Genomic DNA, 22,072 nt, shown 5'->3' with positions numbered 1-22,072 from the left:
GAAGCTCGCAGCCATCCCCACCAGCAGTTCCTGTCGTTCTGGACACAAGCTCCAGGAACTAGCCAGGGCAGGGTTCCACCCACTCCGTCCACCAGGGTTACACCCTGGGGCCAGGAGCTGTGCCAACTAAGGCCGCCAGCCTCCCTCTGGCCCTGGCTTCTGAGAGCCCGGGTCTCGGGGTCTGCCCCACCGAGGGGGTAGAGAGGATGTTTTCGGTCCCACCCCAGGCTCAGGGACACTGAATATCCCTGCTGTGGGGAGGAGGGAACTTCGTGGTCAGGATCTTAACAGCCTGGTCAGTCCTTGGGGCCCAGGCCTGTGGTTTGTGGCCCGGCCTGCTGGGTCACGCTCCAGTTACCGCCCTTCGGCCACCAGGGAAACTGGCCAGAAGGAGGCTGTTTGTGGAGAGACAGAGAGAAGGCTGAGGCCCAGCAACAGAGAGAGAGACTCAAATCTTGCCGGTCAAGGCTCCCTGAATGTTAAACCACGGAAGTGCTGTTTCCCTGGTCCTTTCTAACATAGCACTTTTAACTTGCACAAATCGCTTTCTGAAGCTCAGATAAATTCTTAAGAGAGTTTTTGCAGAAAAGGAAAAGGGCCGTGAAACAGAAAGCTCCAGTCTGAGGAGTCCGCAGGGCTGAGAGGCTCAGCTCCGCCTCACCTGGCGCTCTGGCCTGCGTCCTGCCCACATCTACACGACGTGTCAGTGGCCCTAAGCTACCGGGGCTCCTGTGGTCCCAGAGAAACAGCCCCCCCATACGTGACAAGGCAACCAAAACGAGACCCCCACCCTCCAAGGCCTGTCAACCGAGGATTCCAGGCCCGGCCCCCACTTCCTGCGCCCAGCGCTGGGCTCCTGGCTGGCCCACGATTCCTCAACAGCCCTTCAGGAGCCGAGTTTCGTCTTCCTGTCTGAGGACTGAGCAACCCTAGACCTGGCCGGTCACAGTCAGCCCACAGGCACACAGTCAGCCATGGAGCCACAGCTGCAGTCGCTCTGAGGAACGTCTGGATTCTGAGGAGGAGAACGGGGTGGCTCGTGGCCATCTTCCTTACCACCACTCTGCGCCTAATACAGACAGTGATGGTGCTCCCTCTTTATCATCCCCCTGGGCCGGGCACCCGGAGCGTTACCATTAATCCTCAAGGCGCTGACAAGCAGGTATTGTCAGCACGTGTTACAGGGGAAAATGGGCCCCAGGGTGACCAAGACCCCAGATCACGGGACCAAGGAACAGGAGAGGCAGGCCTGGAAGGCAGGATGGGAGTCCCAGGCCTGGTTCCTTCCTCCTCCAGGCAGCCTCCCAGGCTTTGTCCTCAACCGGACACCAGGGCCACCGTCCGCCTTCCTTCCATCCATAAATACTGGCAGTAAAATGTGCCTGGGGAAACCTTACCCGCAGCCCCCCAGGCTGAACCCAGAGCGAGCCATATGGAAGTGGCTCTGCTCCCATAATCACAGTCACCCAACAGGAACCCAGAGGGTGACACCACTGCTCCCTTTTCAGCAAGAAGTTCACGGGACCTGCTGACTATAAAGGGGACCTGGAATGGACTGAATTTGGGAGGCAAACCTAAGCGAGGCTGACACCAAAGCCAGATAGCTCCAGAATGCCATAGCATCTCCATGAGGCTTGAGAACAGTGAAGGGAGCACAGCCCATCGCACCCTCAGGGCAGGGGACACAACTTTCCCAGCCCCACCCGCCTCCCAGCCTCTGCTCCAGCTGCTTGGTGGCGCTCGCGAGCAGCATGTGCTCAATGGGGCCACAGTCTTCCCTGGAGGGGCTGCTTGGAGCCCCAACCCCTCCCCAACCTTGACCGTGGACGGAGCCTACTTCCTGCGCCTAATACAAACAGACAATGACGGTGCTCCCTCTTTATCATCCCCCAGGAGGCAGAGCGATGAACCCAAAGTATGGGGACAGACCACGCCCTGGAGCATCAATGCCTCAGTCAGCAGGCGTGGTTCCTTGCTGGGCACCCTATTTCCTGGCCGGAACTCCTCTGTTGCCCTTTAACGCAGGTCTACACCCCATGCCCATCCCACCCTCCACTCCCTCCCTCTCTGCCCGACTCCTCCCCGCTTCATTCCGGCATCACCAACTCTAGGTACCCCTGCCTTCTGTGCCCCCCACTCCTGCCGGCGGAGAGCCCTCCTTGATGAGAGCACTCCTGCACTCTGCCCACGGCTGCTTTCCCACGGGCTCCTCCTGGGCTCAGAGCAGGGCCCAGGGGCCTTTGCGGGCCCACTGTCTGCCCAGGTGCCCGCACACAGTAGGCTCACGGTGAACACTCCCCGAACAAGTAAAGGCCCTTCCCCAGCCGCAGCACCCATCAGTGTAAGGACCGGGGAGGGGAGCCAACCGCAGCCAGTCTCGGCACACGATGCCAGCCTGCCCACCCCCTGCGTCGGAGGCGTGAAGACCCCGCGCAGGGCAGCCTCCTCCTCCCCGTTTGCCTTCATGACCGCACCTGAGTCTGAGGTCAACAGCAACCAGCCCATCTTCCAGAATCCTCTAACCCAGACACAGACAAGGGCCTCGGAGGGAGTGAGGGAGCATGGACAGACAGACAGGAGCAGCTCAGCCTCAAATCAAGGACACGATCGTTCTTCCCAGCTCAGGAGCACTCGCACTGCCTGTAAGCTGTTGTATAAGCCCCCGGCTCTCGGAATGCTGAGTGCTGGCAAACCCAGCCCTGGGGTGGCTTTTCCCTACCCACAAGAATGCCTGCCAGGGAAACAGAGAGGGTGGGGGGTGGGCGAGGCCAGAGGATGAACATCCCCGATGCTGCGAAGAACACTGGGGCCATCTGAGCGTCTCCTGCTCTAGCTTTTGGCCAGAACAAGTACACGCTGGAGCCTGGGACCTTTGCTCCAGATGGCCCCGACCCTTGGCGGGAGGAGCAGGGTCAAGGTCAAGAGGCCGGGTCTCCCAGGCAGCGAGGCTGGGTGCTGGCACTGCCCAGGGCAGGAGGGAAGGGATCCCGCGTCCACGCTCCTAAGATGGGCTCCCACTGAGGAGCTTTCCCTGAAACGATCTCTGGGGGCAAGAAAGGAGACCCACCCAACAAAACAAGAGCTGGGATCGTGTATGGCGAGACCAGAGGGTCCTCACTGCTCCCTGAGGAACGGGGTTTCTAGACACCCCAGCAAACATCGGGTAGCCTGAGAGTCAGCGAGCTTACAGTGACACATGGACACACAGCTTCAAGCTGAGAACCCAGAACCTTCTGAGCTGTTCCCACACCATCGCTGGGCGGAAGAGAATGTGGTTTTCAGGTTCGGCCCACCCGGAGTCATTGCTATCTCCATCTGAGTCGGCACGCTCTGCCTCCTGTAACCCACAGAGGTGGACACTGAGGTCCAAAGAGCTGTCCCTTGACCAAGGCTCCACCCCAGGGAGCAGAGGCCAGGTTTCTGCCTGGCTCCATGTGCAGGCAGGTCAGTGAGGAGGCCCGCCAACCTTCAGCCCGTTTGAGGCCAATTTCCTTCGCTTTCTGCGACCAGTCTCGCTGGCATTTAGGCGCCTGAGAACCGGGGATCCTTGAGTTTCTCCCAAGACCCACGTTGGAGGACACAGCTCATGAATACCCACTTCCGACTCGTGCAGGCCGGGAGCCCAGCCCCCAGGAAGGCCGACACAGACAGACGACCGCGGGGCCCGAGGGACTTACGCGTCTGTGGAGCGGCGGTAGTTCTCGGGACACTCGAAGGCCAGGCAGCGGAAGCTGCCCTGGATGTTGAAGCAGGTCTCGTTGATGGAGCAGTTGTGGATGCCGGTCACACACTCATCGATGTCTGCGGGAGACCCCAAGGCGGCATGGTGAAGGCTGAGGCCCCCCACACCATCCCCGGCCCAGATGTGGGTGCCCAGAGTCTGGGGGATCGGGCCATCCTTGCCCTCCGTTGGCTGCTCTCCGGAGCACAGCCCTGTGCCAGCCCTTTTGTTTATAGGAGATTTATATCTAATTTACCTACTATTCATGATCCCTGGAGTGAGCATAATAACAACAGCAACCTCTAAATGATGGCCCTTGAAGTGTTTGGCAGGAAACACTTCTCATTATAATTAAATGAGGCATGTACTGGTTATTACCCTCATTTTAGGAGGAGCTCGTGGGCTTAAGTGACTGGTTTAAGGCCACACATGTGGTAAGTGGGGGAGCTGAGCTTTGAACCCAGGCAGCCAGCACCTCTCCAAGGCTCTCGAGGTGCATCAGTCTTACCTCGCGTGCCACTTCTAACGTCTGAGGAGGGAATGGGCAGAAGCCACCAGCCCCATGTTACAGATGAGGAAACTGAGGCAGAAAGGGAGTCTACGCTGTGCCCAGTTTCCAAAGTCAGTGACTGTCTGGGTTGGACCAGAACCAGGCCTGGGGCACATCAGGAGGTCACTGGACATGGGGAGTCGTCCCCCACCCCACAGCTGTCCGGAGCAGCCAAACGGTGGGTTCAGGGGGCGCCACCATGCCAGAGGTTGCATGGGTGCGTGCTAAGTCGTTTCAGTCGGGTCTGACTCTCTGTGACCCCATGGACTGTAGCCCTCCAAGCTCCTTTGTCCATGGGGATTGTGCAGGCAAGAATACTGGAGTGGGTTGCCATGCCCTCCTCCAAGGGGTCTTCCCACCCCAGGGATCAAACCCACGTCTCTTTTGTCTCTTGCACTGGCAGACAGATTCTTTACCACTAGCGCCACCTGGGAAGCCCTGAGGCATCTGTGAAGAGGTGCCAAATCCTGACCATTGGTAGCAAAAACAGCGGTCCCCAGTCTCAAAGCCCGAGAGAGGCTCAGGAATGTGTTTTCGCTGTGTCTGGCAGGACCCCAGGCTGCGGTGAGGGCGCCTGGCCAGGTCATCTGCTCCTTCAGAAATGTGAAAACAGCGACTTCCATCTGGAGCTCTGGACAGCCGAGCAGTCCCTCCCAGGAAACGCCGCAGCTCCTGCCGCCTTTGATCACAGTGTGCAAACCCCCTTCATGACCAGAAAGGACATCTGCAGAACCCCGGCCCCCAGAGCCTCCAGGCCCTGTAGGAGGCTCGCTGCAGGGGCTGGACAGTCCCAGCCTCTGATCCAGCTACTGCAGCCATTGCCGAGGGTAAGGCCAGCACGCCCGTTCCGGGGTTGCTCATTCACAAATATCTCCTCAGCTCCCCTTTCAGTAACCCAAGAGACAGTGACGCAGTGACCCCTGGAGTGTTCTTAGAACTGGGAGCCGAGGATAGGATGCAGGCCACTCACCTTTCATTTAGCTGATCCCTGGGCTCCGCAGGAACCCTGGCCATAAAGGCCTTCGATACAGAGAGCTCAGGGTGGGGACACACCCTGACCAGGTCCATCCCCCTGCCAAGTGGAGACCAGCACCCGGGGACAGAGGCCTGCACCACTGGCTCACTGCTTTGCCCTTAACACCTGGCAGGGCCTGGGTATGTTGAGTGACTGAATGAGAGACTAAACAGCAGTGCTAAGCTGTGGGGTCTTCTGGGTACTGAAGGCCTGCTTCCTTGATGCTGGACGTCTTCCTTTTAAAGGCTGTCAGCCCCACTTCTGGCCCCCCGGGGGCTGCCCGGGGCAGAACAGGAGGACTCAGAACCCCCGGTGGATAAGCGTGCCCGAGCATGGGAGACCAGGGTGCCCGTGGGGCGAGGACACACCCAGATACAGTCGTCCCCCACAAACGCACCCCACCTGTGCTGTGGCTGCGGAGCCTCAGTGCCCCCCGCCCTGCAGAGCCGCGGGACGGCCCGGGAGACCCCGGGACCCGCCCTGCTCACCTTGGCAGTTGCGACCGTTGGGGGCCAGCCGGTAGCCGGTCGGGGGGCAGCTGCACTGGAAGCTCCCAGGGATGTTGATGCAGCGGTAGGAGCAGATGTGGCCCCCCGTGGGCAGGGCGCACTCGTCGATGTCTGTGACGGCAAAGCCCACCCTCAGCACCGTGCGGACCCCTCCCGGCTGGGCTACAGCCCCCAGTGGGCTGAGCTGTGACCTGGAAGTCAGCCCCGAGGGCGAGCAGGACACAGCGGGGTCTCAAAGTGCCAGGGCCGGGGCGGCCTCCGAGGCCATCCCGCCAGAAGGGCTCGCTGAGTCCCAGAGAGGGAAAAGGCCTAGCCTGGGGCCACAGAGCAAGTTCTTGTGTGAAGTTTGCAGGGTGGGGAGAGGGAGACTGGGGAACAAAGCAGAGCCAAGGGCTTTGTAATGGCACACACAGAGGTACCCTGCCGGCTCCATCCTGATGCCAATGATTATAAACGTGCCAATAACAGACACACTTTATATAATAAAAATAGGTATAACCTTACAAACAGTTGCCTTCCGAGCACCAACATTGTGCCAGGCATGTATGAAGTGCACTTGAATCATCATTTGGTTTCATCCTCCGACCACCGGGTAAGTGCAGGATGAACCCGGATGTTACAGAGGAGGGTGGCCCAGGCCCGGCGAGGGGCTTCTGAAAGGCCAGAGGCAGAGGGTCGAGCCAGGGGTGTGACTCCTCGGCCCCGCCTCCCCCACCCCCGCCCTGCTCGAGGTCCGGGCGGCACCCATGGCCATCACCTCTGTTCCATTTTATGTCACTAAAGAAAGTCTGGGAGTGGGTTTCCTCCTTTACAAACCTCACTCTCAATAATGGGCAAAGTCCATCCAAACACATCTCAGAGGGAAGAAACCCAGGCCACTCGCCAGCCAGGAGGAGCGGGGAGTGGGGGACAGGAGAGAGGTGGCCTCTCCCCGCTCACCTTCGCAGGTGACCCCGTCCACGTCGCTGAGCTGGTAGCCTCGCCGGCAGTAACACTGGTAGGAGCCGTAGACGTTGGCACACTCCTGGCTGCAGGGGTTGCTGTTACACTCGTTCACGTCTGAAAGAGACAAGGTCCCGAGGCTACCGCTCAGAGCTGAGTCCCTGGTCCCTAGTCGAGTGGGTCATGACCTCTCTCCCACGTCCGTGGGCCATGACCTCCCTCGAGTTAACACACACACAGAGGCAGAGGCTACCACATGTACGGCCAGGGACCTGCTCAAGGTTTCCCTAAGGGAGAGAGGCTCCCACTCCAGCCCCTCAAGGCTGGGGGATCTGGCATCTCCCCACTCCTGCCACTGCCTGCTTCAAGTCACACCAACCCTGGGGCTCTTGCTCTTCTGTTCTCTTTGCCTAGAACTGGGATCAGCAAACTTCCGGCCCACCACTTGTGTTTGCAAATAAAGTTTTATTGGCACACAGCCACGCTCATAGTCCACGGCTGCCTGTGCACTATAATGGCAGAGTTAAGGAGGCACAATCAAGACGTGGCTGGCAAAGCCTAAAATATTTACTGTGTGGCTTTTAGGAAAAAAAAAAAACAACTTTGCCAATCTGTGGCCCAGAAGTCCCTTCTCATTTTTGTTTACTGCTAATTCTTAGCAGGGCAGGAGGGGTGAGCAGGGAAGAATGTCCTTTAGTGCCTCAGCCCCTCTCACCCCTGCAGCACCCCCACGCCTGGCCTGGCTGTCACTTGACCCGTGCGCTTGGTCCCCTCTGCCCAGTGTGGTGTCTCATCACATCCCAGAGACGCTTCCTGAAGGCAGGAACCATGTTCTTGCTGCACGCCTGGAGCAGGGGGTGCTTTATAACTGCTCGGCGGAATGACGCAGCAAAGCTGGCCGGGCCCTGGTTTTGGGCAAAATTGTCCACTAACAGGTATGAGTATCTACTATTCGGTCATTAAGGAGTCACCACGGACAGCACAAACCACAAATGATAATACCAATGATGCCAGCAGTCTCCATGTCACAAGCGTGGCCTCTCACGCGGGGCACTGTGAAACGCTGGACAGGCTCCATCGTATTTCATCCTCATGACCCCTACTAGTGCTATTAGGTGGGTCTCACTAGCCCTGTTTTGCAGATGAGGACCCTGGGGCCCAGAAATGCTGATGACTCTCAAGACCATAACCGTGACAGAGCTGGGATCTGAACCCAGGCCCGAGGGACCCTCCCCCCAACCCCCGCCCCACGCATGAATCTGGTTCCTTGACATTACATGTGTATGTTGGGTCTGGTTCCTGGGGACGAGTCCCAGAACCTCAGGGGAAGCCTGGGACCCAGGAGCCCCTCACACTGTCCATCCTTCAGGGTGAGAATTACACGCCGGGGTGCGTCCTGGCATATCTGTGATCATCCATCTTAATCCAGAATTATAAGACCTGCCGTGTCTGGAGGCTGGCTCTACAGGTCACCCCTGGGCACTGTACTGCAAGGAAGGGAGCTTGTGAGGGACTGCCGAGAGTGGTCAGAAGCCCTCGATCTCTGCTGACCTGCTCACCTAATTCCCGTAAAGATGTGACACCCGCGGAGCACCTACTACGCGCCAGGCCCTGGGCTCTCACCTCATCTTAGTCCATCCCGTCAGAGGGAGGCAGTGTTATTCTTGGCACCAATTTGACTTGGTCGAATCCTCCCACCAGAGACCTGACCAAATATCAGCATCAGCCCAAGACCATGACCCTTGAAATGCCTGACTGGGAAATCTCTACGCTGCTAAAGAATTTCCTGTGTGTTCCAGCCAACGCCGGACTGCAGTCCCTGACCTCCCTTTTTCTTAGAAGCATTTACTTCAGAAAACCTGCAGCTGTTAAATCCTTCCTCTGTCCCTTTGAGATGTGTCTTCTGCAATCCAGGAGTGTCCTTCTAAGGACATGGGAACCAAGCCTTTGAAATGCAGTCAAGAAGAGGGAGCCCCCCCCACCAACTCCCACACTCTGCAGGAGGGTCAGAGCCAGGGAGCAGACACAGCTGGCCTAATTGCACTGACCACTGACCTCACCATCCTTCAGTGCTACTCCTTAGCAGGCCTCAGCATATAGAAAGCTGCACTTTTTGTCCTGGTGGAGTTGAGACCAGTTTATGCCAAACTCTCTTTCCTCTATTGCAGGTGTGTAAATAAAATCTGTCTTACCACTTTAAACAAGTATCCAGCTTTTGCTTCCCTCTGGCATTGCTTTTAGCGGCTAAGACAGGCATGACTCTTGTGTCCCCATGGACGGTAGCCCGCCAGGCTCCTCTGTCCATGGGATTCTCCAGGCAAGAATACTGGGGTGGGTAGCCATACCCTTCTCCAGGGGATCTTCCTAACCCAGGAATCGAACCCACATCTCCTGAATTGGCAGGCAGATTCTTTACCACCAAACCGCCAGGGAAGCCCCCTTCTTTGGCATAAACAACCTCATTTCCCCCGTGAGGACACTGAGGCTGGTGAGGTTCAGCCAGCCCCCAGGGTCATGTGAGGACGGCGGTGGGTCAGAAGCCCTCAGATTCTGCACTCTCAGCCACATCCCACTCGTCCAGCCTCACGTGCGCACAGGCGTTATCTGCACCCGCCAGACCCAGGGGAAACCGGGAGGGCCGTCATCTCTGACAAGCACGTTTTTAGAGGCATCGCCCCTGCTGACGCGTCATCTGATACGTGTTGGGGCACGAGTGAGTCGTTCCCAAGCAGACCTGCCGGGGCAGCAGCGGGGAAGCGGGCAGCTCGGGGAAGGGAGTGGATGCAGGCCCAGCGGCCCCGATCCCTGCCCACGGCCGGCCCTCACCTTCACAGGAGCGGCCGTCGGAGGAGAGCCGGAAGCCCAGGGTGCAGCTGCAGTAGTAGGAGCCGGGCGTGTTCTCGCACTTGTGGCCGCACAGGCGCCCCGGGTACCGCCGGCACTCGTTGATGTCTGAAACGGAGCGGGCGGGCAGCTCAGGCAGAGTTCTCCCTGGACGGGGCTGCCTGTCCTCCCTGGCAGCTCACGACCTCTGTCCCCAACCTCCTCCGCCCTCCTCTCCCGGGGAAAGGTACAGTGACCAGTCCCAAATGCACGGCAAGTCAGCAGGGGCGCCGGGACCACCCTGCCTCTCTGCCCACTGGGGAAGCCTCGTGCTCCTTCCAGGACAGTGCCTCTCTGGGAAATCACAAAGACTCTGGGGCATCTGTCCAGGGGGCTGGAGTCTCGGGGCTAGCAGAGCACCTGCTCTACAGGTGGGGAGCACCCCCCAGGAGCTGCATGACTGGACCTAGAATGTGGGTCTCCCGATCCAGGTCCCTTCTCCAGCACTGTCTGAACTCAGGACTGTCAGAGGTCAGGAGCAGACCACGCGGTCACTACAGGTGCACCCCAGGCTGGTTCTCCTTCATGTCACCTGGCCAGCCGCCCCCTCAGGGATACACACATACCCACACATGTCCTGCTGATGCCGTCGAAGTAGTACCCGGCTTTGCACTCACAGCGGAAACTTCCAGGGGAGTTCACACACAGGTGCCCCGGCCCACAGGGCTCAGAGGGGGGAGAGCACTCGTCCACATCTTGCAGAAAAGAAAGACACATTGAAAACCCTTTAGTGGGGGAGGGGGCGTGATCAGAACGGAAGGCAAGGAAGGAGCCCACAAAAACGTAACTGACAGCGTGGCACCGTCTAATGCTTCAACGTGATTTCCCGGATTACGTCCTATGCGCTGGAGAGACAGCTGACCCGACGTAGCCTCTACCCTCAGGGGATTCCTGCTACTGCGAGCCAGCAGTGGCCCCAGTTAAGTAAGGCAGTAAGTGCCCAGGGACTGGGGAGACGCTGAGGAAGGAGGAGACTCCTCTGTGTGGCAGGGATCTGGGCAGGATGGGCGCAATATGCCTTTGCCTGAACCCACAGGAAGGTAGGAGCAGGTGGCAAAGGGAGCAGTGTAAGAGCAAAAGTCACACAGACAGAGACGGGCAGGGCTTGTTGGGGAGCAGCAAGACCTGTTCCATCTGGATTATAAAGTTTGTGAGGTTGGGGTCAATTCAGGAGGACCGAATTGTAAGTGGGGCTTCCCTGGTGGCTCAGATGGTAAAGAATCTGCCTGCAAAGCAGGAGATGCAGGTTCGCTCCCTGGGTGCTCTCCCTGGAGGAGAGCATGGCAACCCACTCCAGTATTCTTGCCTGGAGAATCCCATGGACAGAGGAGCCTGGCGGGCTACAGTCCATAGCGTCGCAAAGAGTCAGACATGACTGAAGTGACTGAGTACCCTCGTACACACACAAATTGCAAGCTGGAGCATCAGTCATCTGTCTGCCCCAGTGAGGAACCATCACCAAAGGGAGCTCTGAGCAGGAAAGGGCAAGAGAGCTTTCATCTCAGAATGAATGGGACAGACTTGAAGGGGCAAAGATGAAGGCAGTAGGTGGGCTGGCATTCTACTGCAACGGTCCAGGCAATAGCCAGTAAAGGCCTAGGCTTGGCGATCAGCCATGGGATAGACGGACAGGTGCACACCCCTTCCTTTGGGGATCTGCTCTCTCCTTCCAGAGAAGGGAGGGTTGTGCTGGAGCAGACAGAAAAGTCCATTTCAAACGAGCTTTCGTTTTTAATACCAACCAACGCAGCGGGTTCCCTCCTCGTTGAGATGGTAGCCACGGCCACAGTTGGGCACGTTCTTCTGGCACGTGTAGGAGCCCTCTGTGTTGATGCACGTCTGCCCAACAGGGCATGGGGCACTGATACTCAAACACTCATTGATATCTACAGGGGGAAAGATAGAGATGGCAGGGTTAATCCTGGAGGGCTTTCCCAAACCCAGCACCCAGATCTCCAAAAAAGTCCCATTTCCCTCCTCTTTATGAAACCACAGACGGAGTTAAGATGATGTGCTCAGCCTGGACCGCACCGCAGCCTCCCCACTGGGTCCCAGGTCACAGCAGCACACCCCACCTTAAGCACCCCCTCTCGGGTCCATCTCCCTGCCCCTAAACCCTCAACACCTCCATCTTCCACTGCACCAAAGCCAAGGCCACCTGCCTGCAAGTCCCACACAGTGAACTGGGCTGATTTTGCCATGAGTCAGGGTTTCCAGCCCCGACAGAAGCCCTCCTCCGAGGAGCCCCCTGCAAGCCCCCTGAAAGTCTGGGCAGGCCCCTCCCCATCTTGGCCCAGGGAGAGCGGTTAGCCTCCTGCTCCCCGGCCCCCTTCTTTGACTGATGACAGCTCCGTGGGCAGGGGGCTGGAGAGGGGCCAGTGCAGCCAAGCTGAGGCCCCCACCACGCAGACGCCTCCCGTGAAAAGGGGGCAAATTTGTTTCAGGAACAAAGACTGGGGTTGGCTGCAGATAAAATCACCCCCATCCTAAGGGGCTGCTGCTGTTTGTCTGTAAACATCCTGGGATAGCAATAAAAGGGGGCAGGGATTTCAGTCCAAACCACCATGCCAAATCAAAGATCAACGCAGATTTATCTGCGAGGGCGTGAGACAGACACAAGATGGAAAGTCCTGTCCCTTGTCATGGCGCTGCCAGCCTTTCCAGGGGGGTGACAGGGCAGCCCCAGCAGCGTGGGTTCTGGCTGGTGGCACCTGCAGCTCACATCCAGGGGGACGTCTGTCTGACCTCAAGGGAGGACCCAGAATCTTCTGCTGGGGCAGAGGGCAAGGACAGTTGGCAGACCTGGACTCAAATGCCAAGAGCATACAGTGATCCGGCCAGGTGGCGACTGCAGGAGAAAGCAGGCCCACCTCCTGTCTCCTGGGCTGGTCCCAGGGCGGTAGTGTTTAAAACTACTGAGGGCTTCCCTGGGGCTCCCAGGTGGCGCTAGTGGTAAGGAACCCGCCTGCCAATCCAGGATACCTAGGAGACACAGGTTCGATCCTTGCGTTGGGAAGATCTCCTAGAGAAGGAAATGGCAACCCACTCTAGTATTCTGGAGAATTCCATGGACAGAGGAGCCTGACAGGGTCCATGGGGTCACAAAGAGTCAGACAAAACAGAAGTGATTTAGGACGCACGCACACACACCTTCCGTTCAACACCAGTGTCTCTGATTTCAAAACTCAAGCTCTTTTGTCTGAATCGGAAATTGCTAAATTAGAGCCCTGGGACCCAACACCGCCTGTCGCCTGTGCTTGTAAATAAAGCTTTATTGGGACACAGCCCTGCCCACTTGTTCACATAACCATGGCTGCTTTCCAGCTGCAACCTGCAGAGCAGAGGCGTTGCGACAGAGACCACACGGCCTGCAACGCACAATTTATTATCCAGCCTTTATAGAAAAAGCTTGCCGACCCGTTTTGTCTACCCTGTGCAGCGCCCCGCCTGCTAGAGACAGGGCCTGTGACCGGACGGTTCCCCTGCCTGGCGGACCCCGTGGGCCCTGGCAGCAGTGTCTTACCAATACAGTTGCCTAGAGCATCTTGTATAAAGCCACTCTTGCACTGTAGCTTGGGTCTGCAGCGGAAGGATCCCAGAGTATTCTGACAGATAAAATCGGGGAGGCAGTTATGAATACCACTCTCACACTCGTCAATATCTGGTACATCATAAAAAAAGGAAATTGTTAGCAAGAGTCCTGCCAGAAGCATCTTACAACACTTTAAAATCACAAGAAAGCTTTTTTTTTTTTTTTCTTTAAATGCTCATTACTCAGACTATAACCCAAAACATCCCAATAAAGAGGTCACATACAAGAGCCTTAGCCAAACGGGGCTCGTGTTGCTAAAGACTTAAAACTCTGACTATCCCCCCAAGGCTCTTATGATGCAAATTTTGTTATATAATAAATAACCCAGACATTTTCCTGGCAATAGGTGGTTTGGTTTGGTTTGGTTTTCATTTCAGGCTAAGCACATGTTAAGTTTTAGATTATAAAGCGATGATGATCTTAGTGGCAATAAACACAGTCCTTATAAACTTATTCATTCTTCAGTCCTTGCAATATCCCAAATATTAACAATGGTGATTGTCATGACTGAACGTGTTGGCTGCCCTTCCCTTGAAGTTCATGGGCTGTCAGATGTTCAAAAGTGTATACTCAGCTGGCAGGGACCCTGGGTTCTCGTGGTCCAAGCCGCCCAGGGAGTCTGCAGGGGTGGGGAGCACCGAGCTCACCCAAAGGCCCTCGGAAGTCAGGAGGGTGTGACTTGCTTTTGAGTTACCCTCATAATTCAACCAACATTTTTACACAAGTGGTTTTGTCGTTCCGAAGGGTTGGAAACCCTCAGCAGAAAAGTATGTTCTAACAGATCCTCATCAAAGGCTTATCTGCCAAATAACATCTATGATTTGGTGGGGAAAAGCCAGCAGCCAAAAATGTCATGCTTTTTACACAGCGGAAGGGAATATGCTTTGAACTTCAAGGGAGCCTGGAATCAGATGGACAGCAGCTGTTGTGCACAAAAAAAAAAAGGGGGGGGGGGATGGGACTAGAAAGCACATGCGAGCACCTGAAATTCATCTCCAGTCTTGTTGTTATTTTAAAATTGTTTTTCAGTCTTTATTCTTAAATTGTTACAATACTGCTTCCCCTTTATGTGTTCTGGTAGTTTGGCCACAAGGCATGTAAGATATGAGCTCTCCGACCAGATTAGGAACTCGTACCTTCTTGCACTGGAAGGCAAAGCCCCAACCATTGGAAGGCCAGCGACGGCCCTGGTCTTGTTTTTAAATGATCGTGCTTTGAGCCTTTTCAGAAACCCAAACTCTCCACTGTCATTAACTCAGCATGACGGTCAAGAAGCTAAATCTTCACGAGTGACAGGGTAGGCGGTGCCCCAGGCAAGTCACCGGGGTACACAGCATGGAGCCCCGCACCCCCCAAGCCACCTTCTCATGACATCACAGCTACTCCCGGGGTGCGGCTCTGTGACCCGGAGCCCGCCGTACCTTTGCAGTCATTGTCCTCTGTGAGCTCATAGCCAGTTCCGCAGCTGCTGTCGCGCTGGCAGCGGAAGGAGCCCGCTGTGTTGACGCAGGTTTCCCCGAGCCGGCAGCTCTGGCCGCCCGTGATGCACTCGTTGACATCTAGGAGAGACACAGGCAACGCAGGAGTAACCGGCAAGCACGCCCGATCCTGACGCTGCGTCAGAAGAAACGGACCAGGAGGCAGAGTGGGGTCAGGGCTCTGCATCCATCGAGGGCCCCAGGCCTGTGATAGTCACACTCTGTACCGGAGTGGAGCCCTGGGCGCTCCCCACCAGAGCAAAGCAAAAGCAATGGTTCCTCTCCCCGGCTGATCTATTTCAGATCTACTGCTCCTTCTGAGCATCTGCTAAGCAAGCTCCAGGCCCTGAACTGGAGTCGTGTGACCCTAGAGACCCCCCTATTAGGGCTGTCGCCTCCCTCCATCTCCCCCATCTCACAGACGAGGGGCCAAGAGGGGCTAGGGATGCCACTCAGCAGATCCTGGACTCAGAGCCCAGTCAGACCCCAAGCCCGCGCCCTTTTCCAGCCAGGGGTTCACATTCTCCTGGCTGAAGGCCGTGGCTGTGGAGTGCTGGAAAGCCGGTCCTGGGCCGTAGTTCACCTATGAACAGGGCCCCAAGTTGTGCAAACTGGGCCCTGCCCGGGTGTCAAGCGCAGGCAGAGGCTCTCAGAGCAGGATGACATTTACCTTCACAGGAGACGCCGTCGGGGAGCAGCTGGTACCCCACAAAGCAGGAGCAGACAACTTCCTCCCCCGTGTCCCGGCATTGCTGTTTGCAGGGCCCGCCGCCTGGAACCAGAGCAAATGTGAGCAGAGGCCCGGCGCATCCAGGGACCTCCTGGTGATTTCTCTTTGTTTGGATGGGGCCAGAAGTGCCCTCAAGGTGGACTGATGCAGAAAGGCAGGCTCCCCAGGCTGGAGCCCACTGCAGTCTTCACAGCAACCCCCTTCCCATGAGAGACCCCCAAGGTCTGGCCCTGATCTGACAGACGGAGGGGCGTGCGGGACCCCAATACCCCATTTTCACTGGCACTGCTTCAGTTCCGGGTGCTCACTCACCTGGCTCTCTGAGCATCCCTGGTACCCAACCCTCCAACCACGCTTCCCACAGGGTGGCTAGCGAGATGCTCAAAGAACTAATCTCATGGGGACAAACCTCCACCAGACAAAGATTCCACAAAATGAAGTCCGGACTGCTGCCCAGGGCCTGCACGGCCTGCCCACTTGTCCAGCCTCTTCCCCTCTCCCTGTCCCCTGCCCCTCCCCCGTCCCACAGCCCACCAGGGCCCAGCTGCTGCGGGTCTTCAAGTCTCTGCTCCAGTTGCCGCAACCCCCCCACCCACGTCACTTCTCTGGCTAGTCCATCCTGGCCCACTGCAAACCAACTATCCGCCCCCCTCCTCCAGGAAGATCCCCCCCACGCCCCCCAGGGAGGATTACGGGTCTTTCTGGGGCTCTCTGCTCTCCCTTCCCCCACCCAAGGCCTCGGTGCCAAGTGTCATTGTAACAGACCGCATTATTTTGTGATTAAACTGACTCCCTAATTAAAGCCCAACCATAAGGCAAGTCACTAAATGTCCTAGGGGAGCAGACCTGCCAGTCCAGACGCATAGGAATGTTCCGTCATGAGAAATAAAGTCTTATCTTATGGAAAACAACACTGTAAGGCCCCACTGACTTTAAATTTGAAAGCATCACTCTTATGAGACAAATGGATATTACAGATGGTATGGGTGGAGCGCCAGGCCGCAAAATGAAGTAACGCTCACCCCCATCCCTTAAGGGGCCCCCAGCCTTGGCAGTCCCTGTTTAGAGTGACCCCCCCATAGAGTCACCCACAGAGTCTGTGGGCCGTGATGAAAGGGCTTTGAATGCTAGCTTCTTCGCTACAAGCCACAAGAACGCAGCCCTTGGCTACAAGTCCACCCTCTCCCTCACTCGCCCACCAGGTCCCAGCGAGGAGGAGAGGAAGGGAAGGAGTCCAGGAGTGCAGGTGACCGGGACTCCCAGCCAAAGGGCACATGTCGGGTGAATCCTAGTGAACCCGAGCAGAGCCTGAGGTCAGCTCCCAGAGAGATTAGCATTTGACCCTCCCTTGGGCCTCGTTATCCACCAGCTGGGGAGGCACAGGGCTCACCTCGGCAGCGGTCATTCAGGTAGGGGTCCTCTTGTTCCTCCTCGATCTCAGAAACCTTAGCTAAGGGGAAAGAGGCAAAGACATGTTTGTGCACACGCTGTCCACACGGTGATCCACACCCACATGAGCACACAGGTCACTCCAAATGTTTTCTCTTCTTGTAAATATCAGGCAGCTAATGCCTGTCTATACGTCTTCTTATAAACAGCTCAGTGTTCATTTCATCCTTTTGAAAAACAGAATCACACTTACAAAACAAAATGTCGCTACATCTCTAAAAGATCTATTATACCAGAAACGGCAGCGGCACGAGGGCCTGTTAGTCATCCACGCAACGCCACGTGTGGTTATGTTGTCAACACTACTTAAATATTTCCACAAATGCAGCCACCACAGCCCTACTATAAACTCAGTCACAGCCTCCAAACAAGGCAACGCACCTGGTGAGAGCTTGTTGTTACGGGTCGAACTGTGGGTCCCACCCCCCCACCCACTCCCCACAGAAGATGTGAAGTCCTAACCCCCAGTGTCTGGGGACATGATCTTATTTTGGAGCAGGGTCACTGCAGATGATCAGGTTAAGATGAGGTCGTGAGAGGGGGCCCTAATCCAAAGACAAGTGTCCTTACAAAAAGGGACATTTGGACTCCGTGGCAGATACACAGAGGAAAAGGGAGTGGAGAAACAAGGAGAAGACAGGCATCTCCAAGCCAAGGGATACCGGGGGAGATACTCGGAAGGCCTAGCCCTGCCAACACCATGGTCTCGGACTTCTGGCCTCCAGGCTGGGAGACAATATCTCTGTTGTTTAAGCCCCCCAGTCTGCGACGCCTTCCTAGGGCAGCCCCAGGAAGCAAATACACAGATTTCATCCACTTGGCCTGCAAAGTTCAATTTAGTGCCAGTCATCCATAGTCACTCACTCGGCTTGTTCAACAAAGGTATCTGAGCACCTGCTCTGAGGGTGAAGCACTAGGCACAGACAAGGCCCCCCCGACTTAATAAAAAGATTCAACAGAGCGGGTGGTCCAGTGGCTAAGACTCTGCCCTCCCAACGCAGGGGGCCCAGGTTTGATCCCCGATCAGGGAACTAGATCCCATAAGATGCAACGAAGAGTTCACATGTCAGAACTAAAAGATCCTACATGCTGAAACTAAGACCCACTGAAGTCAAATAAATAAATTAAAATGTTTTTAAAAGAGATTCAACACGGCAATAGAACAAAGAGTGACGCGGTGGGGGGCCAGGGCCCTGATTGAAAGGGTGGCACTGCACTGGCAGTTCTGACATAAAGGAAATGCGTTAGCCCTTTTAACTCGGGTGGATACACCCAGGAATCCCTAGACAACTTGAAAACCAAGCCCCCTGCTGAAGGAAGCCGCCACAAGATGGAATGACAGTGACCACAACTCCATCGCAATCCAGCAGCCATCACATTGCAAGGCTGGGTGGGAAAGCACACAAACCCAGGGTCTCCTCAGTGCAGCCAGGCCTACAGAAGAGAAGCGAAGAAAGACAGAAAAAAGACGGAGAGGAAATGCAACCCAATGGAAACAGTGTCCATCTCTGTGTTGATTTCCTCTTCCTTCTACCTTCCCGTGTCTTCTAAAACACATACGTGTGAGAGCATGATACACCCACACAGAAAACAGACCTCAGTAAAAACACACACATTAGTAATTCTGCAGTAAATTTCAATATAACATAATTTATAGACACTATGCAAAAGATACAGGAAGGCTCCCCTTGTGGCTCAGACGGTAAAGAATCTGCCTGCATTGCGGGAGACCTGGATTTGATCCCTGGGTCGGAAAGACACCCTGGAGAAGGAAATGGCAATCCACTCCAGTATTCTTGCCTGGAGAACCCCATGGACAGAGGAGCATGGCGGGCTATAGTCCATGGTGTCGCAAGAGCTGAACACGACTGAGCAACTGATACTTTCACTTTCACATTAAAATATGGGAAGGGTCCCTAAATAATTCAAAAACTTTTCAGCTGGGAAGAAACTAAGCAAGGGACCTTTAGGGTGTGAGTCATCTCTAGGTTGGGAGGCTGGGAGCCCCTTTGCTCAGAATGGTTAATTTGGATGCAACTAGAGATGATCATTAATGGCAGAAAGAGAAGAGGAACTAAAGAGCCTCCTGATGAAGGTGAAAGAGGAAAGTGGAAAAGATGGCTTAAAACTCAACACTCAAAAAACAAAGATCATGGCATCCGGTTTCATCACTTCATGACAAATAGATGGGGAAAATGTGGAAATGGTGTCAGATTTCATTTTTTGGAGGGGCTCCAAAATCAATGCAGACGGTGACTGCTTGCTCTTTGGAAAAATAGTTATGAAAAACCTAGACAAATGTATTAAAAAGCGAGACAACACTTTGCCAAGAAAGGTCCATAGAGTCAAAATTATGATTTTTCCAGTAGTCATGTATGGATGTGAGAGTTGGAGTACAAAGACTGAATGCTGAAGAACTGATGTTGGAAAATTGTGGTGTTGGAAGAGACTCTTGAGAGTCCCTTGGAGAGCAAGATCAAACCAGTCAATCCAAAAGGAAATCAATCCTGAATATTCATTGGAAGGACTGGTAATGAAGCTAAAGTTTCAAAACTTTGGCCACCTGATGCAAAGAACTGACTCATTAAAAAAGACCCTGATGCTGGGAAAGATTGAGGGCAGGAGGAGAAGGGGAGGACAGAGGATGAGATAGTTGGATTGCATCACCGACTCAACAGACATGAGTTTGAGCAAGCTCTGGGAGTTGGTGATGGACACAGAGGCCTGGTGTGCTGCCGTCCGTGGGGCTGCAAAAAGCCAGACACGACTGAGTGACTCAACAAGCGATGATCACAGGGCTTCCCTGGTGGCTCAGTGGTAAAGAATTGGGATCCCTGGGTCAGGAAGATCCCCTGGAGAAGGAAATGGCAACCCACTTCAGTATTCTTGCCTGGAAAATCCTATGGACAGAGGAGCCTGGCGGACTACAGTCCACAGAGTCGCAAATGAGTGGGACATGACTTCATGACTAAACAAGAGATGGTCACACTGAGTGAAGCGAGTCAGAAAGAGAAGGACAAATACCACATGCTCTCACTTATTTGTGGAATCCAAAACACGACTCAAATGAGCCTATCTATGAACAGACAGTGTCACAAACAGAGCAGACTGGTGGCTGCCACAGGAGAGGGTCCTGGTGCGGCATGGACTGGAGGCTGGGGTTAGCAGATGAAAGCGATTACAGACAGAACAGAAGAACAATTGGGTCCTGCTGCGTAGCCCAGGGAACTGCATTCCACATCCCGTGATAAACCATACTGCAAGAGCATGTGAAGAAGAACGCCCAGGTACGCATAACAGAATCACTGTGCTATGCAGCGGAAATTAACACAACACTGTAATCAACCCTACTAGAAGCCAAAAAGAGAGGGAAAAAAGGAGGTTTGATCTGGGGACCCTTCATCCACTTGGCATTACATCCTGGCAAGGCCCAACTCCCTGCCACGTCCAGCACAGGCGAGGGTGATGGAACCATCCTCCAGAGGACTCACGGTGACAAGGTCAGGGGCATTTGTGGGAAACTGCTACCTGGGTGATGAAGTCATCGAGATTTCCACAGCATTCTTTGGGGGCTAGTATGCTGGGCAAAGAATGCGAGAAGATGAATCTGGAATCTAAGCTTCTTGCAGCTTCAGTCGCCCAATCTGTAGAATGGGCGTAACCAAGATACACCCCAGCACAGCTCCACCCAAAAGAACAGGGTTCTTTCCCCCATCTTAGATAACTCACACTTCCATATAACAATAAAATATCAAAGATAACAACACTTCGATAACTCATAATACAGCTTAGTAGAAAAAGAAGGTTAAGAAAACAGACACAAATCCCAATTTTGTATTTAGATTCAACAGATGTGTGCATGTGTGTGTGTTCAGGCGTGTCCGACTCTGCGACCCACGGACTGTAGCCCGCTTGGCTTGTCTGTCCATGGGACTGTCTAGGCAAGAACACTGGAGTGGGTTGCCATTTCCTTCTCCAGGGGATCTTCCCAACCCAGAGGTAGAACCCAGGTCCCCTGCATTGCAGAACAATTCTTTACCATCTGAGCCACCCGGGACGCCCAGACCTGAGTTACTCTATATCAAATGCTTAGAGAAGTTTCTAAAAGGCTTTCTGTCCATCTCTGTGCTTATTTTACCTCAGGCCGTACTGGTCTGTGGGCCCATGTGGCCCCGTGGTAGCACACAGTAGGCCCACAGTAAACGTCAGCGGAAGACAGGAAGGCAGGTCTGTGTCTGAGTGGGGAGGGAACACAGGGAAGTCCTCACAGAGACACCGAGCAAAGTCTGGGGCAAGAAATGAAGCCGATGAAAGGCAAGGGAGAAATAAGACATCTGGAGCAACAGAAAAGCTCAGAGACCATTAACGAACCAAGATATAAATCAACAAAAGTCCTCCCTGGAGACACAGGAGAAAGTCTCCACCAGGGTGAAGAATCTGAGTTTGTTTAGAGTGAAAATGTCATCTCTGATTTCAAAAGTCAAGGAGGGAGCCAGAACGTGGTTCCAGTCCCCCTTTATGACTAAGATATCTGAAGTCAGCTGCACGGCAGAGTCCTGGACTTGAGAAGTCAAAACAAAGAATGAAAGACGGGTCACTTGATCCAGGACCCCAAAGCCACAGGAACGGACGGCCTGGCTCAGGGAGCCCTGGCCTGTCAGCTCTTCCCCTGACCTGCTCCCTGCCCCTTCCCCCACGTTGAACAGAGGGCAGACGGAGCTCAGACTGAGAAGGCAAAGGTCCCACGCAGGCAGCAAGCTTGGGGCAGAGCAGACGCCTGAAATGTTCCAGGGCTCTTTCCATTATGGCATAGGAAACCATTGCATAAGTGGAAGAGACGATTAGACAACCGAGAAGTTTCCTGAGCCGTGTAACTGAACCAGGCCCCAAGGCTTCAGGACTGACGTGGCTTCAGACAAATGGGAGGGTGGGGAGCTAAACTGATGGAAATACAGCTGGGAGCTGTCTTGAAGCTGCTTTAGGGGGGTCACCGGCCCCTACACTGAATAAATATCTATGTTTGAATGCTCACAGCCTGCTACTAATGAGTGGTGCCCCCAGCCTCTTGTCCACATGTCGTCAGCTCCCGATGGAGAGAGGGCACTGGCCCAGCATCGGAAGGCCAGAGTACTGCCTCCACCGTGTGCTGGCCACGTGACCTTGAATGCCAGGACCTCATCTGTGAAACGCGGTGAATGAGAGC

The 22,072-nt window shown here is 55.1% G+C and overlaps 1 protein-coding gene across 2 annotated transcripts in view; it reads right to left on the bottom strand.

Annotated features, from left to right (window-relative positions):
• Positions 1-22,072, bottom strand: part of FBLN1 (fibulin 1) — a 68,666-nt gene that overhangs the window by 37,017 nt on the left and 9,577 nt on the right. For both annotated transcript variants that reach the window (XM_010837612.1, XM_010837613.1), the window contains exons 4-13: positions 16,811-16,870; positions 15,361-15,462; positions 14,634-14,771; positions 13,144-13,281; positions 11,363-11,506; positions 10,187-10,315; positions 9,564-9,689; positions 6,735-6,854; positions 5,775-5,906; positions 3,678-3,801 (exon numbers count right to left, since the gene is read on the bottom strand). In XM_010837612.1, the coding sequence (XP_010835914.1) occupies positions 3,678-3,801; positions 5,775-5,906; positions 6,735-6,854; positions 9,564-9,689; positions 10,187-10,315; positions 11,363-11,506; positions 13,144-13,281; positions 14,634-14,771; positions 15,361-15,462; positions 16,811-16,870 (1,213 nt within the window). The remainder of the gene's footprint in view (positions 1-3,677; positions 3,802-5,774; positions 5,907-6,734; positions 6,855-9,563; positions 9,690-10,186; positions 10,316-11,362; positions 11,507-13,143; positions 13,282-14,633; positions 14,772-15,360; positions 15,463-16,810; positions 16,871-22,072) is intronic.

This window comes from Bison bison, unplaced genomic scaffold (assembly GCF_000754665.1).
Source record: "Bison bison bison isolate TAMUID 2011002044 unplaced genomic scaffold, Bison_UMD1.0 scf7180017864079, whole genome shotgun sequence".
NCBI classification, from domain to species: Eukaryota; Metazoa; Chordata; class Mammalia; order Artiodactyla; family Bovidae; genus Bison; species Bison bison.
This window is presented reverse-complemented; position numbering and strand designations above follow the sequence as displayed.